The 22,905-nt window shown below is 34.7% G+C and overlaps 3 protein-coding genes across 3 annotated transcripts; 2 read left to right on the forward strand and 1 right to left on the reverse strand.

Annotated features, from left to right (window-relative positions):
- The first annotated feature begins 69 nt into the window (after positions 1-69).
- Positions 70-6,948, forward strand: LOC141345695 (RNA-binding protein NOB1-like). Its single transcript, XM_073850587.1, has 9 exons — positions 70-150; positions 2,489-2,621; positions 2,731-2,864; positions 2,948-3,019; positions 3,192-3,332; positions 3,429-3,713; positions 4,428-4,525; positions 4,636-4,780; positions 5,875-6,948. The coding sequence occupies exons 1-9, from the start codon at positions 82-84 to the stop codon at positions 6,133-6,135; spliced, it is 1,338 nt and encodes a 445-aa protein (XP_073706688.1). The 5' UTR covers positions 70-81; the 3' UTR covers positions 6,136-6,948.
- LOC141345693 (conserved oligomeric Golgi complex subunit 8-like) lies at positions 6,499-18,072 on the reverse strand. The gene is made up of 5 exons (XM_073850586.1): positions 17,744-18,072; positions 14,527-14,734; positions 11,919-12,737; positions 7,707-7,875; positions 6,499-7,604 (listed from the first exon to the last, which is right to left on the reverse strand). The coding sequence occupies exons 1-5, from the start codon at positions 18,070-18,072 to the stop codon at positions 7,201-7,203; spliced, it is 1,929 nt and encodes a 642-aa protein (XP_073706687.1). The 3' UTR covers positions 6,499-7,200.
- An 86-nt stretch (positions 18,073-18,158) lies between these two features.
- Positions 18,159-22,238, forward strand: LOC141345964 (60S ribosome subunit biogenesis protein NIP7 homolog). The gene is made up of 5 exons (XM_073850882.1): positions 18,159-18,293; positions 19,489-19,575; positions 20,274-20,412; positions 21,149-21,289; positions 21,937-22,238. Exons 1-5 carry the CDS (start codon positions 18,238-18,240, stop codon positions 22,054-22,056), a joined length of 543 nt encoding a protein of 180 aa, XP_073706983.1. The 5' UTR covers positions 18,159-18,237; the 3' UTR covers positions 22,057-22,238.
- Positions 22,239-22,905: the final 667 nt, after the last annotated feature.

The following is a 22,905-nucleotide window of genomic DNA, read 5'->3' on the forward strand; positions in this document are numbered from 1 at the left end:
GTCAACAAATGACGTGATACTAACGGGACGACAGTGTCATCTCGCGAGAACTCGTGTCAGCCGCTTCTGTTCACTGTCAAGATGGTGGCGACCATGGTGGAGCATGTTGTGGTGGATGCGGGCGCTTTTATCAAAAGGGCTCCTCTACATGTGAGTTATTGTTGTTGACTTTGGCCTCTTTTTTAATTAATTAAAACAGCTGTTTATAAATGTCAGGTTTACTGACTGTGACGCAGGATAAATTACAGCGATGGCATGTCACGTGTGCTGTACTGTGACGCAGGATAAATTACAGCGATGGCATGTCACGTGTGCTGTACTGCGGTGTAGTAACAAAGTAATTGGATTAAGAATAAATAACGTAATTGATAGACATAATATTCTATAGATTGTATGTACGCTGTGTACGAATTTGCACGATTGCGACACACTAAAAAAAAAACATTATTCTACTTTGTTTTACCACAGTGTGCCTTTGTGGTACCTTCGTGTATTTCTCAATAGTTTTATAGTAACGTTACTGTTTACCATGGTACACCAGATCATTTAGTCATTCAGTACCATGAGGAACGCTGGCAACGAGATCTAGTGCTGTGAAATAGTTAATCGCATCTAAAATAAATATATTGCAGTGCAGTCAAATGATTAATCACATCTAAAATAAGAATATTGCCTTGCAGTCAAACGATTAATGCTATTCAAAATAAGTATATTGCAGTGCAGTTAAATGATTAATTGTAATTAATCACATCCGGAGTAACTATGTTACAGCTCTGTCAAGCGATTAATTGCATCAAAATAAGTATATTGCAGTGCTGTCAAATGATTAATTGTGATTAAATTGTATCAAAATAGGTATATTGCCGTGCTGTCAAACAATTAATTGCGATTAATCACATCAAAATAAGTGTATTACAGTGCTGTCAAACAATTAATCGTATCAAAATAAGTATATTGCTGTGCTGTCAAATGATTAATCGCATCAAAATAAGTATATTGCCGTGCTGGCAAACAATTAATTGTGATTAATCGAATCAAAATAAGTATGTTGAAGTGCTGTCAAATGATTAATCATAATTAATCACATCCAAAATAAGTGTTACAGTGTTGTCAAACAATTACTTGCGATTAATCGCATCAAAATAAGTATATTGCAGTGCAGTTAAATGATTTCGCATCCAAAATAAATGTATTGCAGTGCAGTCAAATGATCAATCGCAATCACATAAAAAAGTATATTACAGTGCTGTAAAAAGATTAATTGCGATTAATCGCATCAAAATAAGTATATTGCAGTGCTGTTGAATGATTAATCATAATTAATCACATACAAAATAAGTATATTGTAGTTCTATCGAACGATTAATTGCGATTAATCACATCAAAATAAGTATATTACAGTGCTGACAAACGATTAATCTCATTCAAATAAGTAAATTACAGTGCTGTCAAACGATTAATTGTGATTAATCGCATCAAAATAAGTATATTGCCATGCAGTCAAATAATTGATCACATCCAAAAATAAGTATATTGCCGTTCTGTCAAACGATTAATTGCGATTAATCGCATCAATATAAGGATATTACAGTGCTGTCAAATGATTAATTGCAATTAATCACATCTAGAATAAGTATATTGCAGTGCAGTCAAATGATTAATCGTAATCAATTACATCCAAAATAAGTATATTGCAGTGCAGTCAAACGATTAATTGTGATTAATCGCATCAAAATAAGTATATTGCAGTGCAGTCAAACGATTAATTGTGATTAATCGCATCAAAATAAGTATATTGCAGTGCAGTCAAATGATTAATCGTAATCAATTACATCCAAAATAAGTAAATTACAGTGCTGTCAAACGATTAATTGTGATTAATCGCATCAAAATAAGTATATTGCAGTGCAGTCAAATGATTAATCGTAATCAATTACATCCAAAATAAGTATATTGCAGTGCAGTCAAACGATTAATTTGATTAATCGCATCAAAATAAGTATATTGCAGTGCTGTCAAATGATTAATCATAATTAATTAATTAATTAATTAATTACATCCAAAATAAGTATATTGCCGTGCAGTTAAACAATCGCATCCAAAATAAGTATTTTGCAGTGCAGCAAAATAATTAATCGTGATTAATCACAGCCAAAAAAGTATATTGCAGTGCAGTCAAACGATTAATTGTGATTAATCACATCAAAATAAGTATATTGCAGTGCATTAAATGATTATTCGTAATTAATCCCATCCAAAGTAAGTATACTGCCATGCAGTCAAACGATTAATCCCATTCAAAATAAGTATATTGCAGTGCAGTCAAACGATTAATTGTGATTAATCGCCAAACTAATTAATCATTTGACAGCACTAACTACTTATTTATGGTAATACTATATTTATTATATATTACACACACACATTTGTCTTTTATGCAACATTTGATGTGTTATCACATGTTTGTTTTTGCTATATTTTTTTTTAGGAAATTGGAAAGAACATTTATACAGTCAAGGATGTTGTTGAAGAAATTCGGGATAAACCAACAAAAAGGAGTTTGGCTTTTTTGCCATACCAGCTCAATTATAAAGAACCATTTCCAGAGCACGTTAGATTTGGTAATAACAACTTCTACCATTGCTAATGCTTCTTATTTTGTATTTATTTGAATGCTGAATTATGGGTGATGATGTATGCATATTCATTTTCATTTACTTTGAATCTCAGTTACAGAATTTGCTAAAAAGACAGGAGACTATCCCAGTCTTTCAGCCACAGACATCAAGGTCTTGGCTCTGACTTATCAACTGGAAATCGAGAATGTGGGAACAGAGCATTTGAACAAAGAACCTGTGAAGAAGGTATTGATGATTAATTAATTCAGATCATAATTCTCATTCATTCACATCTGTTTTTCAACATTATTTATCTGTTTGCATTTCAGGTCGAAATATGCGGTACACAAAGACATCCAGAGGCTCCTGTTGGCATTGCTGGTTTCCATTTTCCATCAAAAGTAAGACATTACTTGCATTGTATTTGCTCAACATTACTGAAATGAACATCCAAGGCTTTTTCTCATTTGATACAGATGTTTTTTGAAGAAATATGTAAATAAAAGTAAAAAAGCAATGCAGGTTTATTTTGAAATTACCTTAAATTAAATGAATCTTTTTTCCCCTAAAAAGTCTTCAGGAAAACAAAGTACAGTTGTCCAAAGCCCACCTACAACAAACGAGCCACAAGACCCTGACAGTTCACAATTTAACACCTTTCAGTTCTGGAGGAGTCCTCTGCCCAGCATTGAAAATGACCTTCTGGAATTGCTGGTGAGAAACCGACAACATCCAAACTGCTCCCACTGTCATTTTAGACCAAAGTCATCATGTCAATCATGTTTTCTTTCTTTCTTTCCTTCTCTCTAGGAGGCAGATGCCATCACAGTCACAGAGAAACTAGAGTCTGTTGACCTGTCTGCTGACAGTCACCTGGCTGAATCTGAAGAACATGGTGGCACTAATGGAGACCAACATGAGAAAGAAGAAGAAGAAAGCAGCGATGAGGAAGAGGATGGTGATGATGATGATGATGGTGATGGTGGAGGTTGGATTACTCCCAGCAACATAAAGCAAGTCCAGATGGACGCTGGTAACTGGGGACCAACAGCAGATGTCAACGTGGGCTGCGTGACCACTGACTTTGCCATGCAGGTACTTGATTAGACATATTGGAAATTAACACATTTTTCACAGATTTTGTCCCAATGGTGAACCTTGTTTACCTTGTAAATGAGTTTGTTTCTTCATCAGAACAGATTTGGAGAAATGTAGCATTAAGTGAATGGGTGCCGTTAGAGTGAGAGTCTAAACAGCTGATAAAACATCACAATAATCCACAAGTAATCCAAACCACTCCAGCCCATAAATCAACATCTTGCGAAGCATAATAATGCTTTCTACAGTGACAGAAGTCATCTTATTTAAATCATGAGAGAAATATGCGCAGATCAACCATAGTTTACAAGCCAATAGAGTTCAAATAAGGTGGATTTTGCTGTGAGAGGACAACAGGAGGTGGACTTTCACTGGAGGAAGCGCTATAATGGATTATGAACTCATATTTTAGATGGAAGCAATGGTTTGAATTGTAAAAATGTCTTAATGAAAGATTTGTTTCTTATAAACATGCAGCTTTTCGCTTCAGGAGATTTGATTTGTGGACTGTAGATTGCTTGTGGATTGTTGTGATGTTTTTATCAGCTGTTTGAACTCGCACTCTGACGGCACCCATTCACTGTAGAGGATCCATTGGTGAGCAAGTGATGTAATGCTATTATAACTATTAGTTTAATCATGCACATTGAGCAAATGTGGTCAATTATGTCCATTATTTTGTCACAAAAACTCTTTTTGTTTTCCTGACAGAATGTTTTGATTCAGATTGGACTGCATGTGTTGTCTGTTAATGGCATGCTTATTAAACACACCAGGAGTTACATTCTGCGCTGTCATGCCTGCTTCAAGTAAGTGATAGATTTACCTCAATAAATAATAACAGTTTTGTAGCAGGATTAATTAAACATTTATAATATGACTTGGCTACTGTAATGAATGTTGTTTTTCATGTTTTTAGGACAACAACAAACATGAACAAATCTTTCTGTCCAAATTGTGGGAACAGCACCTTGAAGAAGGTTCCTGTCACCATTCATGAGGACGGTACGGTGCAGATGCATTTTTCCAGGAATCCCAAAGTGATGAATCCAAAGGGGAAGAGAGTGAGTTATGCTTTGGATGCTGAGACAGTTATTTATGAGCTAAATGCATTAGAAATTTGGCTCAGTTTATGTATTTGGAAGGTATTGCATGAGTAGTGTCATATACAGTTCAAGTCAAAAGTTTACACACACCCTGCAGAATCTGAAGAATGTTAATTATTTTACCAAAATAAGAGGGATTATACAAAATGCATGGTATTTTTTATTTAGTTATGACCTGAATAAGATATTTCACATAAAAGGCATTAAATATAGTCCACAAAAAATAGTTGAGTTTATGAAAATGATTCAAAAGTTTACATAGAGTGCCCCAAATCAGCCCACTCTTCTTTAGGAAAATCCATCAGGTCCCACAGATTCCTTGTTTTTTTTTTTTGTTTTTTTTTTTTTAGCATTTTTGTGTGTTTAAAACCTTTCCAACAATGACTGTATGATTTTGAGATGCATCATTTCATACTGAGGACAACTGAGGGACTCATGCAACTATTACAGAAGGTTCGAACACTCACTGATGCTCCAGAAGGAAACACAATGCATTAAGAGCCGAGGGTGAAAACTTTTTGAATTTAAAGATCAGGGAAATTTTACTTATTTTGTCTTCTGGGGAACATGTAAGTAGCTTCTGAAGGGCAGTACTAAATGAATGAATATGATATTTAAGCAAAATAAGAAAAATGTGCACATCATTCTGTTCAAAAGTTTACACCCCTGCCTCTTAATGCATCGTGTTTCCTTCTGGAGCATCAGTAAGTGTTTGAACCTTCTGCAATAGTTGCATATGAGTCCCTCAGTTGTCCTCAGTGTGAAAAGATGGATCTCAAAATCATACAGCCATTGTTGGAAAAGGTTCAAATGCACAAAAATGCTGGAAAACCAGCAAATTTTTGGGACCTGAAGGTTTTTTCTGAAGAATAGCAGGCAGTTTAACTGTTCATGACAAACAAGGGACTCATGAACAACTATCATTTTGTATTATCTCTCTTATTTTGGTAAAAAAAATTAACATTTTGCAGAAGGTGTATGTAAATTAACAACTGTAAATCAATGCTAGTGATCATGTACTTATGCTTTGTCTCTTCTCTCATTCTTTTCAGTACTCTTTGCCTATGCCACAAGGAGGAAAACACGCCAGCAACCCACACCTGGTGTCAGATCAGCGTTTCCCCCAGCAGAGATTGTCTAGAAAGGCTCGTCAGAAGACTGATGTGTTTGATCCAGATTACCTGGCCGGCAGCTCTCCGTTCTCCGAGCATGATGTCTACAGCAGGTCAGCTGGCTTACATTTGAGGGAGACCCAGACCGGAGGGGGAAGACAACGAATAAATCCTAACGCAGCACGCAAAAAAAAATGTTAAGAAGTGATTGGGTTCTCACACTACCTACAGAATCTGAACTGAAAGCCTAACATGTTTATGGTGATTTAAATGAAACAGCCGTTTCATTTTTTTTCTCTTTACCTTAAGTCTATATTACAAAATATTTTCCTTATTCTGTTCTCATACCAGTTGGAATTGTGATAAGGAAGTCATATTTTTGTGCTAACTTATCTAAAATATCTTATTCAGATCAATACTAAATAAAAAATGACATGCATTTTGTATGATCCCTCTTATTTTGGTATGTAAACTTTTGACTTCAACTGTAAATGGTTTTCGAAGAGTAAGTAAGGAAAAACTGAATCTTTGATTCGTTCCAATGATTATCAAAAAACAGCCCAATATTTTTGATCCAGTTTTAATAAAACTCCCCCCTCCCAAAACAATAATAAAACAAATAGCAAACAATAGACAGACAACAGAAATAAAATGCAATACATAGTCAAATTATATTTTGACTTGCATACAGATGCCACAAAAGGTATAAGAACACTTAAGTTAAACTTCTTGTTTTACCATGTTTACTTTAGATAAGCTGCATGACAAATGATGCACAAACAATGACATTTGCAATGTCATTTCACCATCTAGTCACTCATAGTTTTTAGTGTATATGTGAATCTCAAGTTTTCAAATTCATAGGTTTCCTAGTAAAGAAACCAGTTTTAGGTCATCACATGATCATGAGTATGTTTCACTAATCTCAAACAAACAAAAGAGTCAACATCTTTTTGTAAAATGTTTTGCTTGAAAATGCCATCTTTCTTTTATAATAAAAAATCAATATCAAAATATCAAGTGTCATTTGTTATCTAATGCAATGGTTTTCCGACATTTTAAGTGTGACATAAGTGTTAAAATACTTCTTGGGATCACTGTGAGTCATAGAAAACGTGACGAGATTTTCACAATTTGAATATATTACACCATATTTAATTACATTGTATATTACATTATTACCTTCACCAAATAAAGTTGCAAATAAAAATGCAAACCAAGCCCTGGTCAAAGTATGTTCAGATGCATGTATGCATTTAGTGCTTTTTATTTTGACAACATCTCCTCAACATTAATATCTGTTGTGGACAAATCATCTGGCCCTGTCAAGTCTTGTACATCAAAGGTCGTTTTAGGCTCCGGACTCGGGTCGTTTTCCTCTGTACTGACTGCTTCTGCAGAAATGTTCTCTTTTGGTGAAAGATGAGGATCAGGCGCTGACACAGGCTCTTGTTTAGAAAATACAGGCTTTTCTTCTTGAGGTGTTACGGGTTTGACTGCAGTCGAGGGATCTGATTCAGCTGTGGTCAAGCTGCTCAAATCAGTGCAGAGATCCAGGACAGAGGTCACAGGCTCCTTCTGGGGAAGAACAAACTCCAGCGGCTGCAGAACTGCATTCACATTAATGCAGCCAAGACTGCCATATTTATAAACCTGGGTTGGTGGAACGCCTACAATACAAATACAAGATAGGCAACATCATATAGTGTTTGCAACGTGTTTTATTTTTGTAATGTGACAAATGCCCAAAATTTTATCCTGAGGATATTTACCTAGTATGACAGCAAGCTGGGCTGGAGGAAAGAGAACTTGTAAACATCGGTTCAAGAAAGGCACCATGTCTTCAGCAAACGCACTGCAGAACTGAACGAATAACTCCCGTTCACGACTGCTGAAGGCAGATTCCTCAGCTCGATGGAAAACCAGGATCAGCTTGGTCACCTACAAACAGAATAACATTAAATCAGATTATGTCCAATCGGGAATAACCGTTTAAGTAAATATATGTCGGCAACATATATAAGCCCGTTTCTGCCACGGAATAAAAAACTAAATGTAATTGTGATTTTTTTCTCGCAATTAAGATTTTACATCTCACAATTCTGACTTCTTTTCTTAGAATTGTGAGATATAAACTCATAATTCTGACTATTTTTTTCACAAATACAAGTTTGTACCTCACAATTTTGACCTTTTTTTAAAAACTGTGAGAATATACACTCGCAACTCTGACTTTTCTCATAAATGAGAGTCTGTATCTCGCAATTCTAACCTTTTCTCCCCTCACAATTCTGAGTTCCTCACAATTTTGACTTTTCTCATCGTAACATTTCTGACATTTCATCAGAACTGTGAGATATAAACTCGCAATTCCAAAAAACACTGATATGTTCTCAGAATTTGAGTTTGTATATCACAATTCTGACCTTTTTCTCGCAATTCCAAATTTATATCCCATGATTCTGACTTTTTTCCCTCGCAATTGCCCAGAACTGAGATATAAACTCGCAATTCAGACTTTTTCTCACAAATGCGAGTTTGTATCTCACAATTCTGACTTTTTTTCCCCTCACAATTAGCCTTTTTTTGTGAAATAAACTCGCAATTTTGACCTTTTTTCTCACAAATGCGAGTCTGTATCTCACAATTATGCCTTTTTTCCTAGCAATTGGCCTTTTTTTTTTTTTTTATTGTGAGATATAAACTCGCATTTCTGACTTTTTTTTTTTTTTTTGTATCTAGCAATTCTAACCTTTTTTCCTCGCAATTCCGAGTTTATATCTCACTATTTTGACTTTTCTTGTCGTAATTGACTTTTGCATCAAATTGTGAGATATAAACTCCAAAAAAGACTGATATGTTCTCAATTTGCGAGTTTATATCTCACAATTCTAACCTAATAACTTGCAATTGTTTGAAAAAGTTTAAATCTTGGAATTCTAAGTTATTTACATCTCGGAATTCTAAGTTATTTAAAACGACTCACAATTTAACTCACTCAACTTTTAAACTCACAATTTAGAGAAAAAAAATTCACAAATGTTTAAAAAAAAATAAAAAAGTTTATATTTTGCAATTCTGAGAAAGAAAGGAATTTTAAGTTTAAATCTTGGAATTCTGATCTTTTTCTCACAATTCCGAATTTATATCTCACAATTTTGACTTTTTTCCTTGCAATTTACTTTTTTCACAGGATTGCGAGATATAAACTCGCAATTCCAAAAAACACTGATATGTTCTCAGAATTTGAGTTTGTATATCACAATTCTGACCTTTTTCTCGCAATTCCAAATTTATATCCCATGATTCTGACTTTTTTCCCTCGCAATTGCCCAGAACTGAGATATAAACTCGCAATTCAGACTTTTTCTCACAAATGCGAGTTTGTATCTCACAATTCTGACTTTTTTTCCCCTCACAATTGGCCTTTTTTTGTGAAATAAACTCGCAATTTTGACCTTTTTTCTCACAAATGCGAGTCTGTATCTCACAATTATGCCTTTTTTCCTAGCAATTGGCCTTTTTTTTTTTTTTTATTGTGAGATATAAACTCGCATTTCTGACTTTTTTTTTTTTTTTTTGTATCTAGCAATTCTAACCTTTTTTCCTCGCAATTCCGAGTTTATATCTCACTATTTTGACTTTTCTTGTCGTAATTGACTTTTTCATCAAATTGTGAGATATAAACTCCAAAAAAGACTGATATGTTCTCAATTTGCGAGTTTATATCTCACAATTCTAACCGAATAACTTGCAATTGTTTGAAAAAGTTTAAATCTTGGAATTCTAAGTTATTTAAAACGACTCACAATTTAACTCACTCAACTTTTAAACTCACAATTTAGAGAAAAAAAAAATCACAAATGTTTAAAAAAAAAAAAGTTTATATTTTGCAATTCTGAGAAAGAAAGGAATTTTAAGTTTAAATCTTGGAATTCTGATCTTTTTCTCACAATTCCAAATTTATATCTCACAATTTTGACTTTTTTCCTTGCAATTTACTTTTTTCACAGGATTGCGAGATATAAACTCACAATTCCAAAAAACACTGATATGTTCTCAGAATTTGAGTTTGTATATCACAATTCTGACCTTTTTCTCGCAATTCCAAATTTATATCCCATGATTCTGACTTTTTTCCCTCGCAATTGCCCAGAACTGACATATAAACTCGCAATTCAGACTTTTTCTCACAAATGCGAGTTTGTATCTCACAATTCTGACTTTTTTTCCCCTCACAATTGGCCTTTTTTTGTGAAATAAACTCGCAATTTTGACCTTTTTTCTCACAAATGCGAGTCTGTATCTCACAATTATGCCTTTTTTTCCCTTGCAATTGGCCTTTTTTTTTTTTTTTTAGAATTGTGAGATATAAACTCGCATTTCTGACTTTTTTTTTTGTATCTAGCAATTCTAACCTTTTTTCCTCGCAATTCCGAGTTTATATCTGACTATTTTGACTTTTCTTGTCGTAATTGACTTTTTCATCAAATTGTGAGATATAAACTCCAAAAAAGACTGATATGTTCTCAATTTGCGAGTTTATATCTCACAATTCTAACCTAATAACTTGCAATTGTTTGAAAAAGTTTAAATCTTAGAATTCTAAGTTATTTACATCTCGGAATTCTAAGTTATTTAAAACGACTCACAATTTAACTCACTCAACTTTTAAACTCACAATTTAGAGAAAAAAAATTCACAAATGTTTAAAAAAAAAAAGTTTATATTTTGCAATTCTGAGAAAGAAAGGAATTTTAAGTTTAAATCTTGGAATTCTGATCTTTTTCTCACGATTCCGAATTTATATCTCACAATTTTGACTTTTTTCCTTGCAATTTACTTTTTTCACAGGATTGCGAGATATAAACTCGCAATTCCAAAAAACACTGATATGTTCTCAGAATTTGAGTTTGTATATCACAATTCTGACCTTTTTCTCGCAATTCCAAATTTATATCCCATGATTCTGACTTTTTTCCCTCGCAATTGCCCAGAACTGAGATATAAACTCGCAATTCAGACTTTTTCTCACAAATGCGAGTTTGTATCTCACAATTCTGACTTTTTTCCCCCTCACAATTAGCCTTTTTTTGTGAAATAAACTCGCAATTTTGACCTTTTTTCTCACAAATGCGAGTCTGTATCTCACAATTATGCCTTTTTTCCTAGCAATTGGCCTTTTTTTATTTTTTATTGTGAGATATAAACTCGCATTTCTGACTTTTTTTTTTTTTTGTATCTAGCAATTCTAACCTTTTTTCCTCGCAATTCCAAGTTTATATCTCACTATTTTGACTTTTCTTGTCGTAATTGACTTTTGCATCAAATTGTGAGATATAAACTCCAAAAAAGACTGATATGTTCTCAATTTGCGAGTTTATATCTCACAATTCTAACCTAATAACTTGCAATTGTTTGAAAAAGTTTAAATCTTGGAATTCTAAGTTATTTACATCTCGGAATTCTAAGTTATTTAAAACGACTCACAATTTAACTCACTCAACTTTTAAACTCACAATTTAGAGAAAAAAAATTCACAAATGTTTAAAAAAAAATAAAAAAGTTTATATTTTGCAATTCTGAGAAAGAAAGGAATTTTAAGTTTAAATCTTGGAATTCTGATCTTTTTCTCACAATTCCGAATTTATATCTCACAATTTTGACTTTTTTCCTTGCAATTTACTTTTTTCACAGGATTGCGAGATATAAACTCACAATTCCAATTCTGACGGGGAAAAAAAAGACTAATATGTCCTCAGAATTTCTGAGTTTATACCTCACGATTCTGACTTAACTTCTAAATCTCAGAATTCTTAATTATTTTCTCGCAATTTTGAATTTATATCTCGTAATTCTGACTTTTTTTCTCTGAATTGTGAGATATAAATTCGCATTTGAGAGAAAACAACTCAGAATTCTGAGATTTCACAATTCAGAGAAAAAAAAAAGTATTTTAACATATTATTAATGTAAATAATTACCTTATTAAGGGCCTCCTCAATGCATCTGCTAACTTCCTGTGCGAGTCCAATCGGACAGCACAGTCGTAAGTCATTGAAGGCTGTCAGGACGTTATTGAGGAAGCAGGCTAGAGGTGGGAAATCCAGCAGAGCCATAGGGGGCTGCAGTGTGCCCGGCTGGGTGCTCGGGACCGCTGGCGGAATGGTGCTTCCAAGTATTGCTGGGAAAGAAATCAGTGTGTACAAGTTCATATCCTCTTGGAACTTGTCCAGCGCTTCCTGAATAGCCTTACGGAACGTGTCCAAAGCAACCTGCTGAAATATGGGAGCGAGCTGGCCACGGAAATCCGCCCCGACCCGACTAAACGAAAGCCCGAAGTACATACACTGGCCAAGCAGAGAGTCCAAACGGCTTCCCACTCCACGCTGGAGATCTCGATCAAGGGTTTCCAAAAATTGCGCCGCCTGCTGGACCACCCATCCATGAAAAATGGCGCTCTCGTTCAACGCCTGACCCCCGGGTGGCAGCAACGGATCCTCGTCGGAGAATATAGCACGGTACTGGGTGATGATGTCGAAGAGATGCACGCGGCAGGTTTCGATAGTTTTGGTAATGTGGAAGTACGGGTCTTCATCTGGGATGGCAGCGAGAATGGATCGCAGCCAACTTCCACGGGCTTGCAGGAACTTGACGCGCAGCTCGGCTTCGGTGAAAACATCCATTCTGCGCAGGTATCCAATCACGCGCAGGCAAACCGGGAGCTGTGTGTTACTACGGAGCTGTTGAAGAAGTTGGTTCAGCATGAGCTGAGCAGAAAGTCGAACCTCATGGACAATTCCCTGAATGAACACAAAATGCAATATTATTAGGTATAAATATTTGACATTTTTCAGCCATTTTTATGTCCACCAGGTCATGTCCACTCCTCTTCAAAATCATCCGACATAGTCATTTTTCGTAAAGGATGTTTGACTTTCTTTGCATGTTCGCTTTATAAACACTTTGGTATTTCTGCCTACATCTTGCATGTGTGGTTATGTAATGCTTGAGGTTCAGCTAGTGCAAGACAAGCATTTGTGGTTAAAAAGTATATCAATTTGTATTTATTTTTTTTTAGAAAATGACAGATCGTTTCGCTACCCTTATTTTCGTTTAAGACCCTTATTCCTTAGGTGGAATCATGTAGAAACTGCAATTTGGACCTTCAACCCATTGGCCACCACTGAAGTCTACTACATGTAGAAAAATCCTGGAATGTTTTCCTCAAAAACCTTAATTTCTTTGCAACTGAAGAAAGAAAGACATGTCTTGGATGACTTGGGGGTGAGTAAATTATCAGGAAAATTTTCATTCTGGAAGTGAACTTTTCCTTTAACATTTTCGGCAGGTTTTCCCTGAACAGACGGTAAAGGGATAGCTCACTCAAGAATGAAAAATTTGCAACAATTTATTTATCCCCAAAACTTTCAAAGAAAGACTGATAAATCGTGCAATTGTGATATTTTTTTCTCAGGATTGAGAGTTTATATCTCATAATTCTGACTTAATAACTTGCAAATGTGTGTAAAATGTGTATAAAATCAGAATTGCGAGACAAACTCTCAAATCTGAGAAAAAATAGTCAGAATTGTGAGTTTATATCTCCCAATTCTGACTTTATTTCTCAAAATTGCAATTTTATATCTTAGAATTCTGATTGTATAACACAATTCTGAGAGAAAGAAGTCAAAATTTTGAAAAAAATATATCAATTTGTAATTTTTTAGAAAATGACAGATCATTTCACAACATAAGACCCTTTTTCCTCAGGTGGAATCATGTAGTGCCCTTTGAAACTGCAATTTGGACCTTCAACCTGTTGGCCACCATTGAAGTCCACTATATGGAGAAAAATCCTGGAATGTTTTCCTCAAAAACCTTAATTTCTTTACAACTGAAGAAAGATAGACATGTCTTGGATGACTTGGGGGTGAGTAAATTAGCAGGAAATTTTCATTCTGGAAGTAAATTTCTCCTTTAAAATTTTTGGCAGGCAGACTTAAACAGACTTTAAAGGGATAGCTCACCCAAAAATAAAAAAGTGGCAAAGATTAATTCATCGCCAAAACTTCAAGCATTTCTTTCTTCTGCTGAACACAAAAGAAGACATTTTGAAGAATGTTGCCAAAGTCAATATAAAATTCTTTCTATACTATAGAAGTCAATAGCTACAGTCAACTGTTTAGTTATCAACATTCTTCAAAATATCTTATTTTGTGTTCCAAAAAAATTGAGGGCGAGTAAATGACGACAAATTTAAATTTGGGGTAAAATCTCTCTTTAAATTTGACAGATATGTTGTGAAAGAAACATGTTTATAGTGTGTATGTTAGATACCAGTATTCTACATTATTTATTATTCAAATGTGACTTTAACATTTCTTATTATCATTAATGCTGCTTACAATTTTGGTAAAAAATGAACTGTAATACATATTTTTCAGGGTTCTTTGATAAATAGAAAGTTAAAAAAAAACAGTATTTCTTTAAAACAGAAATTACCAATGCGGTTTTAACTCAGTATGACTTATTTTCTTATAAAAATTGATTTATCTTTGATTATTGGTGCAGAACAGTATCATTATATACCTGAATGACAGGAAGCGATGAATGTTTTTTCTCCAGTCTCTTCACATAAGCGGCGAGCTCCAGTGCCTCCTCGTAGTATCCGTTCCGCACGCATGTGTCCATCAGCTGAGGGATCTCCAGAATCTCCAAGATCTCAGTGTGTCGATTCAGTGTCAGGCTGTTCATACGCCTGCTGATGCTGATCTCCTCTGCCTCCTTTATAAAACCTCTGCAAAGAAACAAACCAGTTACTCACAGCATTTTTGAACATATTTTATAAAGTATAGTGTACTGGAATATTTGCTTGGCTTCTAATGCAGTCCATTTTTTCCTCATAGGACTAATATAAATGTCAAATGATGATAACTTACATTAATAAGCATTGCTGCTTTTTTATAGAAACTTTTATTTAACAAGGACGCATTAAATTGATCAAATGTGACAAAGACATTAATAATGTTACAAAAGATTTTTGTTTTAAAGAAATGCTGTTCTTTGGAAGCCCGTTTCCGCCAGTGATTAAAAATAAATTAAAAATGTTATTGTAACTTTTTGTCTCCCAATTTTAAACTTTTATTCTCAGAATTGCATGATATAAACTCACAATTGCAAGAAATTAAGTCAGAATTGAGAGATTTTTCTCGTAAATGTGGCTTTTTTTTCTGAGAATTGCAAGTTATAAAGTCTAATTTTGAGGGGGAAAAGAAAGACTGATAAATCTCTCAATTGTGATTTTTTTTTCTCAAGTTCATATCTTGCAATTCTGATTTTATAACATGCAATTTCAGTTTTGTTTTTTGTTTTAAGTGTGCCTGTGTTAATGCCAACTGCATAAATCTTTGTTCAGGTGTGCATTTTTATTGAAATTTTAACATTTCCTTCAAAAAAATCTATTTTACCCTCAGTACAAAAAATACTCACACTCAGGACCTTAAAGGTTGTATCAGCGATTTCTAGCCTAAAACATAAAGTGTCAATTTCAGCTTACCTTTCTTCACGATCCGCTCGCTGCCTGCCCCATAAATTGTCTGTGAAAAAAACGCGTCTCTCTGGTCAGCCTAGGGTCCGAGATATGCCAAAAAAACAATCGGCACTACCAACCTTTCCACACAAAAACAAACAGTGTTCCAACCAATCAGCGTCAGGGGTTTGGTGTTTTGGACTTTCGCTCCGCCCCCCTCACGTCCCAGCACCAGTAGGAAAGTCCACAACACCAAACCCCTGACGCTGATTGGTTGGAACACTGTTTGGTTGTCTGTGGTGTGTTGATAGTGCCGATTGTTTTTTTGGCATATCTCGGACCCTAGGCTGACCAGAGAGACGTGGTTTTTTTCACAGACAATTTATGGGGCAGGCAGCGAGCGGATCGTGAAGAAAGGTAAGCTGAAATCGACACTTTATGTTTTAGGCTAGAAATCGCTGATACAACCTTTAAGGACAAAAATGTCCACATTGAAACCCATAAAAACTGCAATTTTTTAACCCAGGGCCATTTGACTATAAAATGATGCAATATTTGCTAATAGGCATTCATTTTATCGGCAAGGCTTTAAATTTTACATTTTTACCATTTTTTACTAGATTGTGCCATTTTTTCAAATTTGGCATATAAAAGAAATACTTGCCTTTTTGTGTTTTCTGCTTATGCATATTATGGTCTATTATAGAGTCAATTGGAAAAATAATGCAGCTATAATTGTGTGGGTATGTTGGTAAGGATGTCAGAGTGTGGTTTGCATGTGTTTACTGAAAATGTTTATGGGTGTAATTAGTTTGAAAGAAATTATATTGTACTGGCAATCAAAAATCCCTCTCCATGTATATTAGTCTCACCCTTGGCAGGGTCATAGGGCCATCTGAAAACTAGGAATAAGGTCAAAGAAGGTTAATGAGCTTTGAGGATTTTTCTTTTTCAATTAAACGGACATTTTAATCCTTGATTGCACTTTTTCATTTGTTATTGTTTTTGTACAGAGATAAAATGTGAGCTTGAATTTGATGTAGAAGTTCAGATGTCCCTAAACACATTGTTTTTGTTTTGACCACAAGAAAATGCTGATTGTGTAGTCTGGTAGATTTTATACAAAGTTTGAGTGTTTGCATAGCCAAAATTTTACATATTTGGTGCTTGAGGGCTTGGTCATTTCATTGCTCGCAAGATGAAGAGATGTTATTTAGCAGAGGAAGCTCCGTAGCTGGTGTTGCCCGCTGACAGCGAGCATTATGTAAAGAAACCAGCTTTTAAAGCATTACAATTATGAATGAATATTTGATAATTATGAATAGAAAAGATGCTGATAAAAAACAACAGTCGGTAAAAGTGGAAAAAAATATTAATATATAGCATTTCTATGACAGATGGCCTTTTGTCCATTATGGACCTAAGTGTTAGTTTTTTTTTTTAAATCTGACACTACATAAAAAATATAAATGCCTCAAAATGAATGTTGTTATTCTTCACTGACACACCCAAGAAGCTAATAAGCAAAGAAAAAATAATCTGCTTAGCATTTAGTATATGGAAATAAACTACTATTTTTCATTTTCTCATAAAAAAAAACACCTGTGGCATTATGTAAACAAACCAGCATTTAAAGGGTTAAAATTCTGAAAATTAATGAATGTTTGGTATCTATGGATAGAAGTAGAACAGACGCTGGTTAAAAAATTGACATCAGTGAAAGTGGAAAAAATATTAATAAATCATATTTTTATGACAGTTTTTGGACATGGACATTTTTGTCCATTTTGCACCTATGTGTAACTTTTTTTTGAACGCACAAGGGTTCAAAATTACTTTCTAATTCACTTTTTTCTTTACTAGGATCTTTTCTTTAATTTAAAGAGGAAACACCCACATTTCGAAGAATTTTCTTAGAATTTTGTCACTAGGAGCAACTTATTGCGCAAAGATTTTTTATGAATACGGGTCCAGATCTCTGTGTGGAGCACTGGCTGTTATCAGACTTATTGTGGAAACTAAAATCTCACTGGATTATTACAATTAATGGCAAAATGAATGTTTGGAAAGGTAAAACTGATACTTCCTACTGACACACTACAGCAAAAGATAGAAATAACTGACTTAAAACCATTTTTAGCTGGTGAAAATACCAGTGTTCTAATCATTTCAGTCATCAAACCATTAAACATGAGCTGTCAAACTTTTCTGTCTGTCTGTCAATCATCTGTCGTTACTTCCTCCCTTGTGTTTTGACAGCGCGAGTGAAGCACAGACCTGCATCTCTCAGTAAAGCTGGGTAGTTTGTGCAGTAGTTTAGAGAGGCAATTCTCTACTGTGCTGAAGTCAGTGTAGATGTGCTGTGTGCAGTCCGCGGTCCTGATGAACGTCTTGTAGTTGGTGAAGGCCAGCTCTCGGGTCTGCTGCAGGATCTGCGCCCGCTCCTCCGCCAGACGCTCGGGCTCGCGGTTCAGCTCATCCACACCACAGGAGCTCAACTGCGACAAATACGCCGCGAAGTCCGGGTTCTCCCTCCAGTTCTCAGGAAAGCTGTCTTTAAAGATTGAGGCCAGGATACTCTCATCTTCCACGTCTACGGCAGCCATGATCGAAAATGTTCGTTCGAAAGCCTACAACAAACTTTATTTAAACGGAATGACGTCACAGGTGTGCGACGGACTGATTCTGAACCCACGTGGCTTGCGACACGCACTGCGAGAGCTGCGGTGTTTATCGTGCTTCTTTAGGAAGAATATCATTATTTTGTCATCATGCGTCCGTTAACAGACGAAGAGACAAAAACGATGTTTGAGAAACTCTCTAAATAGTAAGTGACATGTTTCGGCAAGCTTTAATTAGAGAAGGAATGAATTAACAAAAGTTTAGCCAAATTGTGTCATCATGTCATGTGTAAAAAAAAAACATAAAATAAGCTGTTTCACACTTTTAAAATGTACAGTTTATGTATTATTATATTATTATATATTGTATAAGATTAGGATGGCGTGAAATCGATGATGTGATATTTATATTTATTTTACTGTTATTTGTATTATGATTTCCAATGTTTACATGAATATGATTTGCATAGTGAGCTCTTATTTATAAGTATTATATACACTACCAGTCAAATGTTTTTGAACAGTAAGATAATTTTAATGTTTTTTTAAAAGAAGTCTCTCTTTTGCTCACCAAGCCTGCTTTTATTTGATTCACAGTTCAGCAAAAACAGTACAATTTTGAAATATATTTACTATTTAAAATAACTGCTTTCCATTTGATTATATTTTAAAATATAATTTATTCCTGTGATTTCAAAGCTGAATGTTCAGCGTCATTGCGCCAGTGTGACATGATCCTTCAGAAATCATTCTAATATGCTGATTTGTTGTACATTTTCCAGGATTCTTTGATGAATATTAGGATTCATAGATAAGGATTTAACTGAAATTATAGAAATTATATCAATTAATACTTTTATGTAGCAAGGATGCTTTAAACTCATCAACAGCGATGATAAAGACATTTATAATGTTACAAAAGATTTCTATTTCAGATAAATGCTGTTCTTCTGAATGTTCTATTAATCAAAGAAACCTGAAAAAATTCTACTCGGCTGTTCTCTCAACGCAGTAATAATAATTGATGTTTTTTGAGCAGCGAATCAGAAAATTAGAATGATTTCTGAAGGATCATGTGACTGAGTAATTGTGCTAAAAATTCAGGTTTGAAATCACAGGAATAAATTACATTTTAAAATATATTCCAATAGAAAACAGTTATTTTAAATAGTAAAAATATTTCAAAATTGTGCTGTTTTTGCTGCACTTTGAATCAAATAAATGCTGGCTTGGTGAGCAGAAGAGACTTATTTAAAAATATAAAAAATGTTACAGTTAAAAAACCTTGACTGGTAGTGTATGTGTGATGCACAATATAGCACAATACTATTTTAAATTATGCATAAAGTATTTTTTTAATACCAGTTGCATTAAGTACGCCTAATTTTTGTCTTTTTCTAGCATTGGGGAGAATATCAAACTTCTTATTGATCGGCCTGATGGGACTTACTGTTTCAGACTTCATAATGATCGAGTATATTATATGAGGTAAGGTTGTCTGCTATCTGATATTGGCGATAGTCGGATGTAAACAACAGCATGGTTTGCGCAGTTAATGTACTACTGAATACATATAGAGAAGGAATTAGTAAGCAGGAAAGGGCATAATATTTTGACAAACTAAAGTAAATAGGTGGTAAAGATACGTACAAGCAGTATTAATTAATATATTAGCCTAATATTTCACCTACCTGACCGGAAATGATAAGAGCAAACAAGAATGTTGTCGAGATTCTTACCCTGGAAATCCCGGTTCAGTTTGGCCAACCACAAACGCCTTTTGTTCCTCAGACAGTTTTTTCCACTCTTCTCCTTGATTTGTTATAATTTTGGCAGTCTATAGTACTCTAGATGTTTTTCCTGGTCCGACCGATTAGTACAGCCCAAAACATGACAATAATTGACCATTGTCAAGAGCAGTGTTCAGCAAAGTTCAGTGGCATTGTTTACGTTGTTTACGTGAAGACACTCTATATTCATAATAGTCAGTTGGCTTACGTCAAGATGAGTCATTGATATTTTGGTCAGGAAAAAAAAAAGTTTTTAATGTATGAAGCTGCTGCAAATAATTTATTAATGAATATTTAGGTGTACACTTGCATAAAAATTACTGAAAGTCCAATTTTGAGTCTTGATGTTGATTTAAATGAAATGGTACTCTTATTTCGTCATCTTTTCCATTGTAGTGAAAAAATCCTGAAGTTGGCTACAAATGTCTCCCGAGATAAACTGGTATCGGTTGGCACGTGTTTCGGAAAGTTCACAAAAACACAAAAGTTTCGTCTGCACATCACAGCTCTTGATTTCCTTGCTCCATATGCTAAGGTACATATTCATTCTCATTGTATATAATCCATTAATACTGTTATTTTGCTGTTGATTGGTGTTAAGCTGCATTGAAACAATCTGTATTGTATAAAGCGCTATAGAAATAAATGTGACTTATGTCTGTATTCACACTACCAGTCAAAAGTTTTTTAAAATGTTTTTTTAAAGAAGTGTCTTTTGCTCACCAAGCCTGCATTTATTTGAAACAAAATACAGCAAAAACAGTAAAATTCTGAAATATTTTTACTATTTAAAGTAACTGTTTTCTAGTTGAGTATATTTTAAAATGTAATTTATTCCTGTGATTTCAAAGCTGAATTTTTAGCATCATTAATCAAGTCACATGATCCTTCAGAAATCAGTGTAATATTCTGATTTGCTGCTCACAAACATTTATTATTATTATAATTGTTGAAACCAGCTGAGTAGATTTTTTTTTTCAGGTTTCTTTAATAAATAGAAAGTTCATGAGTACAGCATTTATTTCTAAATGGAAATCTTTTGTAACATTAAAAACTATTTTAAATATTAAAATATTTTACAGTATTACTGCTTTTGCATTAAATAAATGCAGGCTTGGTTAGCAGAAAAAACATTTAAAACTTTTTGACTGGTAGTGTATATATTTATATATCACACTGGACATAATCAACTGTGCCAAACTTTTGACTGGCTATATGCACATAGTGTATCATATTTCAAAATGTAAAGTGCCTCATGTATGCCATTGTAGTTTAAGGTGTGGGTGAAGCCAGGATCAGAGCAGTCATTCCTGTATGGAAACCACATCATGAAGTCCGGCCTTGGGAGAATCACAGAAAACACAGCGCAGTACCAAGGAGTGGTGGTGTATTCAATGTCTGATGTACCCTTGGTAAGACATTTTTGTTTGAAAATCCACAGCTGTCATGTTAAATGAATAGTTCACCCCCCCAAAAAAAATCTGCTGTTGTCTGTTTGAGCTTATTCTTCATCAGAACAGAGAAATTAGAAATATAGCATTACATCACTTGCTCAACAACAATGCACAAGTAATCCACACCACTCCAGTCCAGTCCATCAATGAACATCTTAGGAAGCAAACAGCAGCATGTTTGTAATAAAACCTTGCTTTCAGCTAAAATGCAAGTCCTCTATCCATAATATTGCTTTCTTGGATTTCAATGTGAGAGGACCACAGGAGATGGACTAAGCATTATTATGGATTAGCCGGAATTAAAATTTGAGTTTAAGACGCCTTAATGATAAATTTATTTCGTACAAACACACAGCTTTTTGCTTCATAAGATGTTAATTGATGGACTGGACTTTCATTCCGACGGCACCCATTCACTGCAGAGGATCCATTTGTGATCAAGTGATGTAATGTTATATTCTCCAAATCTGTTCCCATGAAGAAACAAACTCATCTACATCTTCTATGAACTGATAAAGTGTACATTTTCAGCAAATGTGCATTTTTATGTGAACTGTTCCTTTAAGAAAAGTATTCAGTGATCTTGTTTGGTGCACTTTTTTCAGGGCTTTGGAGTGGCAGCAAAGACCACACAGGAGTGTCGGAAAGTCGACCCCATGTCCATAGTGGTTTTCCATCAGTCTGATATTGGCGAGTACATCAGAAGTGAAGACACGCTCACATAAGAGGATATAATATCTCGACATTCTGATGTTTGTACATTCTTATACACAAGTTTGACAGACTTTTACAACTTTAAAATGAAAGCATTGCATTCTTTTGGACAGTTTTCGGTGTTAAAATGTGTTGTATATGATTTCTCAGCAACTATTTCTGTATGAAAGAAATAAAAAAAGACCAAAATTTCTAGGTTTTGGAAAAAACAGTTTTTTTGTGATTTTTATGAATAATTTTCTTTTGATTTTGAAATTAAACAGGGCAGCTGGGTAGTACTAAACCAAACAGGATACAAAACCAGATGAATCAGAAACTAGTTAAATGTAAAGGTTTAGTTAAAAAAGGGAACACTTACTTGCTAAACATTTTGAATACCGTTATTTTGCTGTTTATTAGGGCCCGAGCCCAAAAGGGCGAAGGCCCTATTGTTCTTCTAAGGATTCTTATTAGGGCCCGAGCCCAAAAGGGCGAAGGCCCTATTGTTCTTCTAAGGGTTATTATTAGGGCCCGAGCCCAAAAGGGCGAAGGCCCTATTGTTTTTCTAAGGATTATTAGGGCCCGAGCCCAAAAGGGCGAAGGCCCTATTGTTCTTCTAAGGGTTCTTTTTAGGGCCCGAGCCCAAAAGGGCGAAGGCCCTATTGTTTTTCTAAGGATTATTATTATTAGGGCCCGAGCCCAAAAGGGCGAAGGCCCTATTGTTCTTCTAAGGATTCTTATTTTTTTTTTTTTTTTTTTTTTTGTTAACCTTCCGGGCACTTAAGGGGGTCTTAACATACTCAAAAACTCTTGAAAATTTGCACAGACGTCGGAATCTGCGGCCATCAGGACGCCACAGAGGCTGGTACCGGGGCGTGGCA

The sequence above is a fragment of the Garra rufa genome, chromosome 11 (assembly GCF_049309525.1).
Source record: "Garra rufa chromosome 11, GarRuf1.0, whole genome shotgun sequence".
In the NCBI taxonomy this organism is placed as follows: Eukaryota; Metazoa; Chordata; class Actinopteri; order Cypriniformes; family Cyprinidae; genus Garra; species Garra rufa.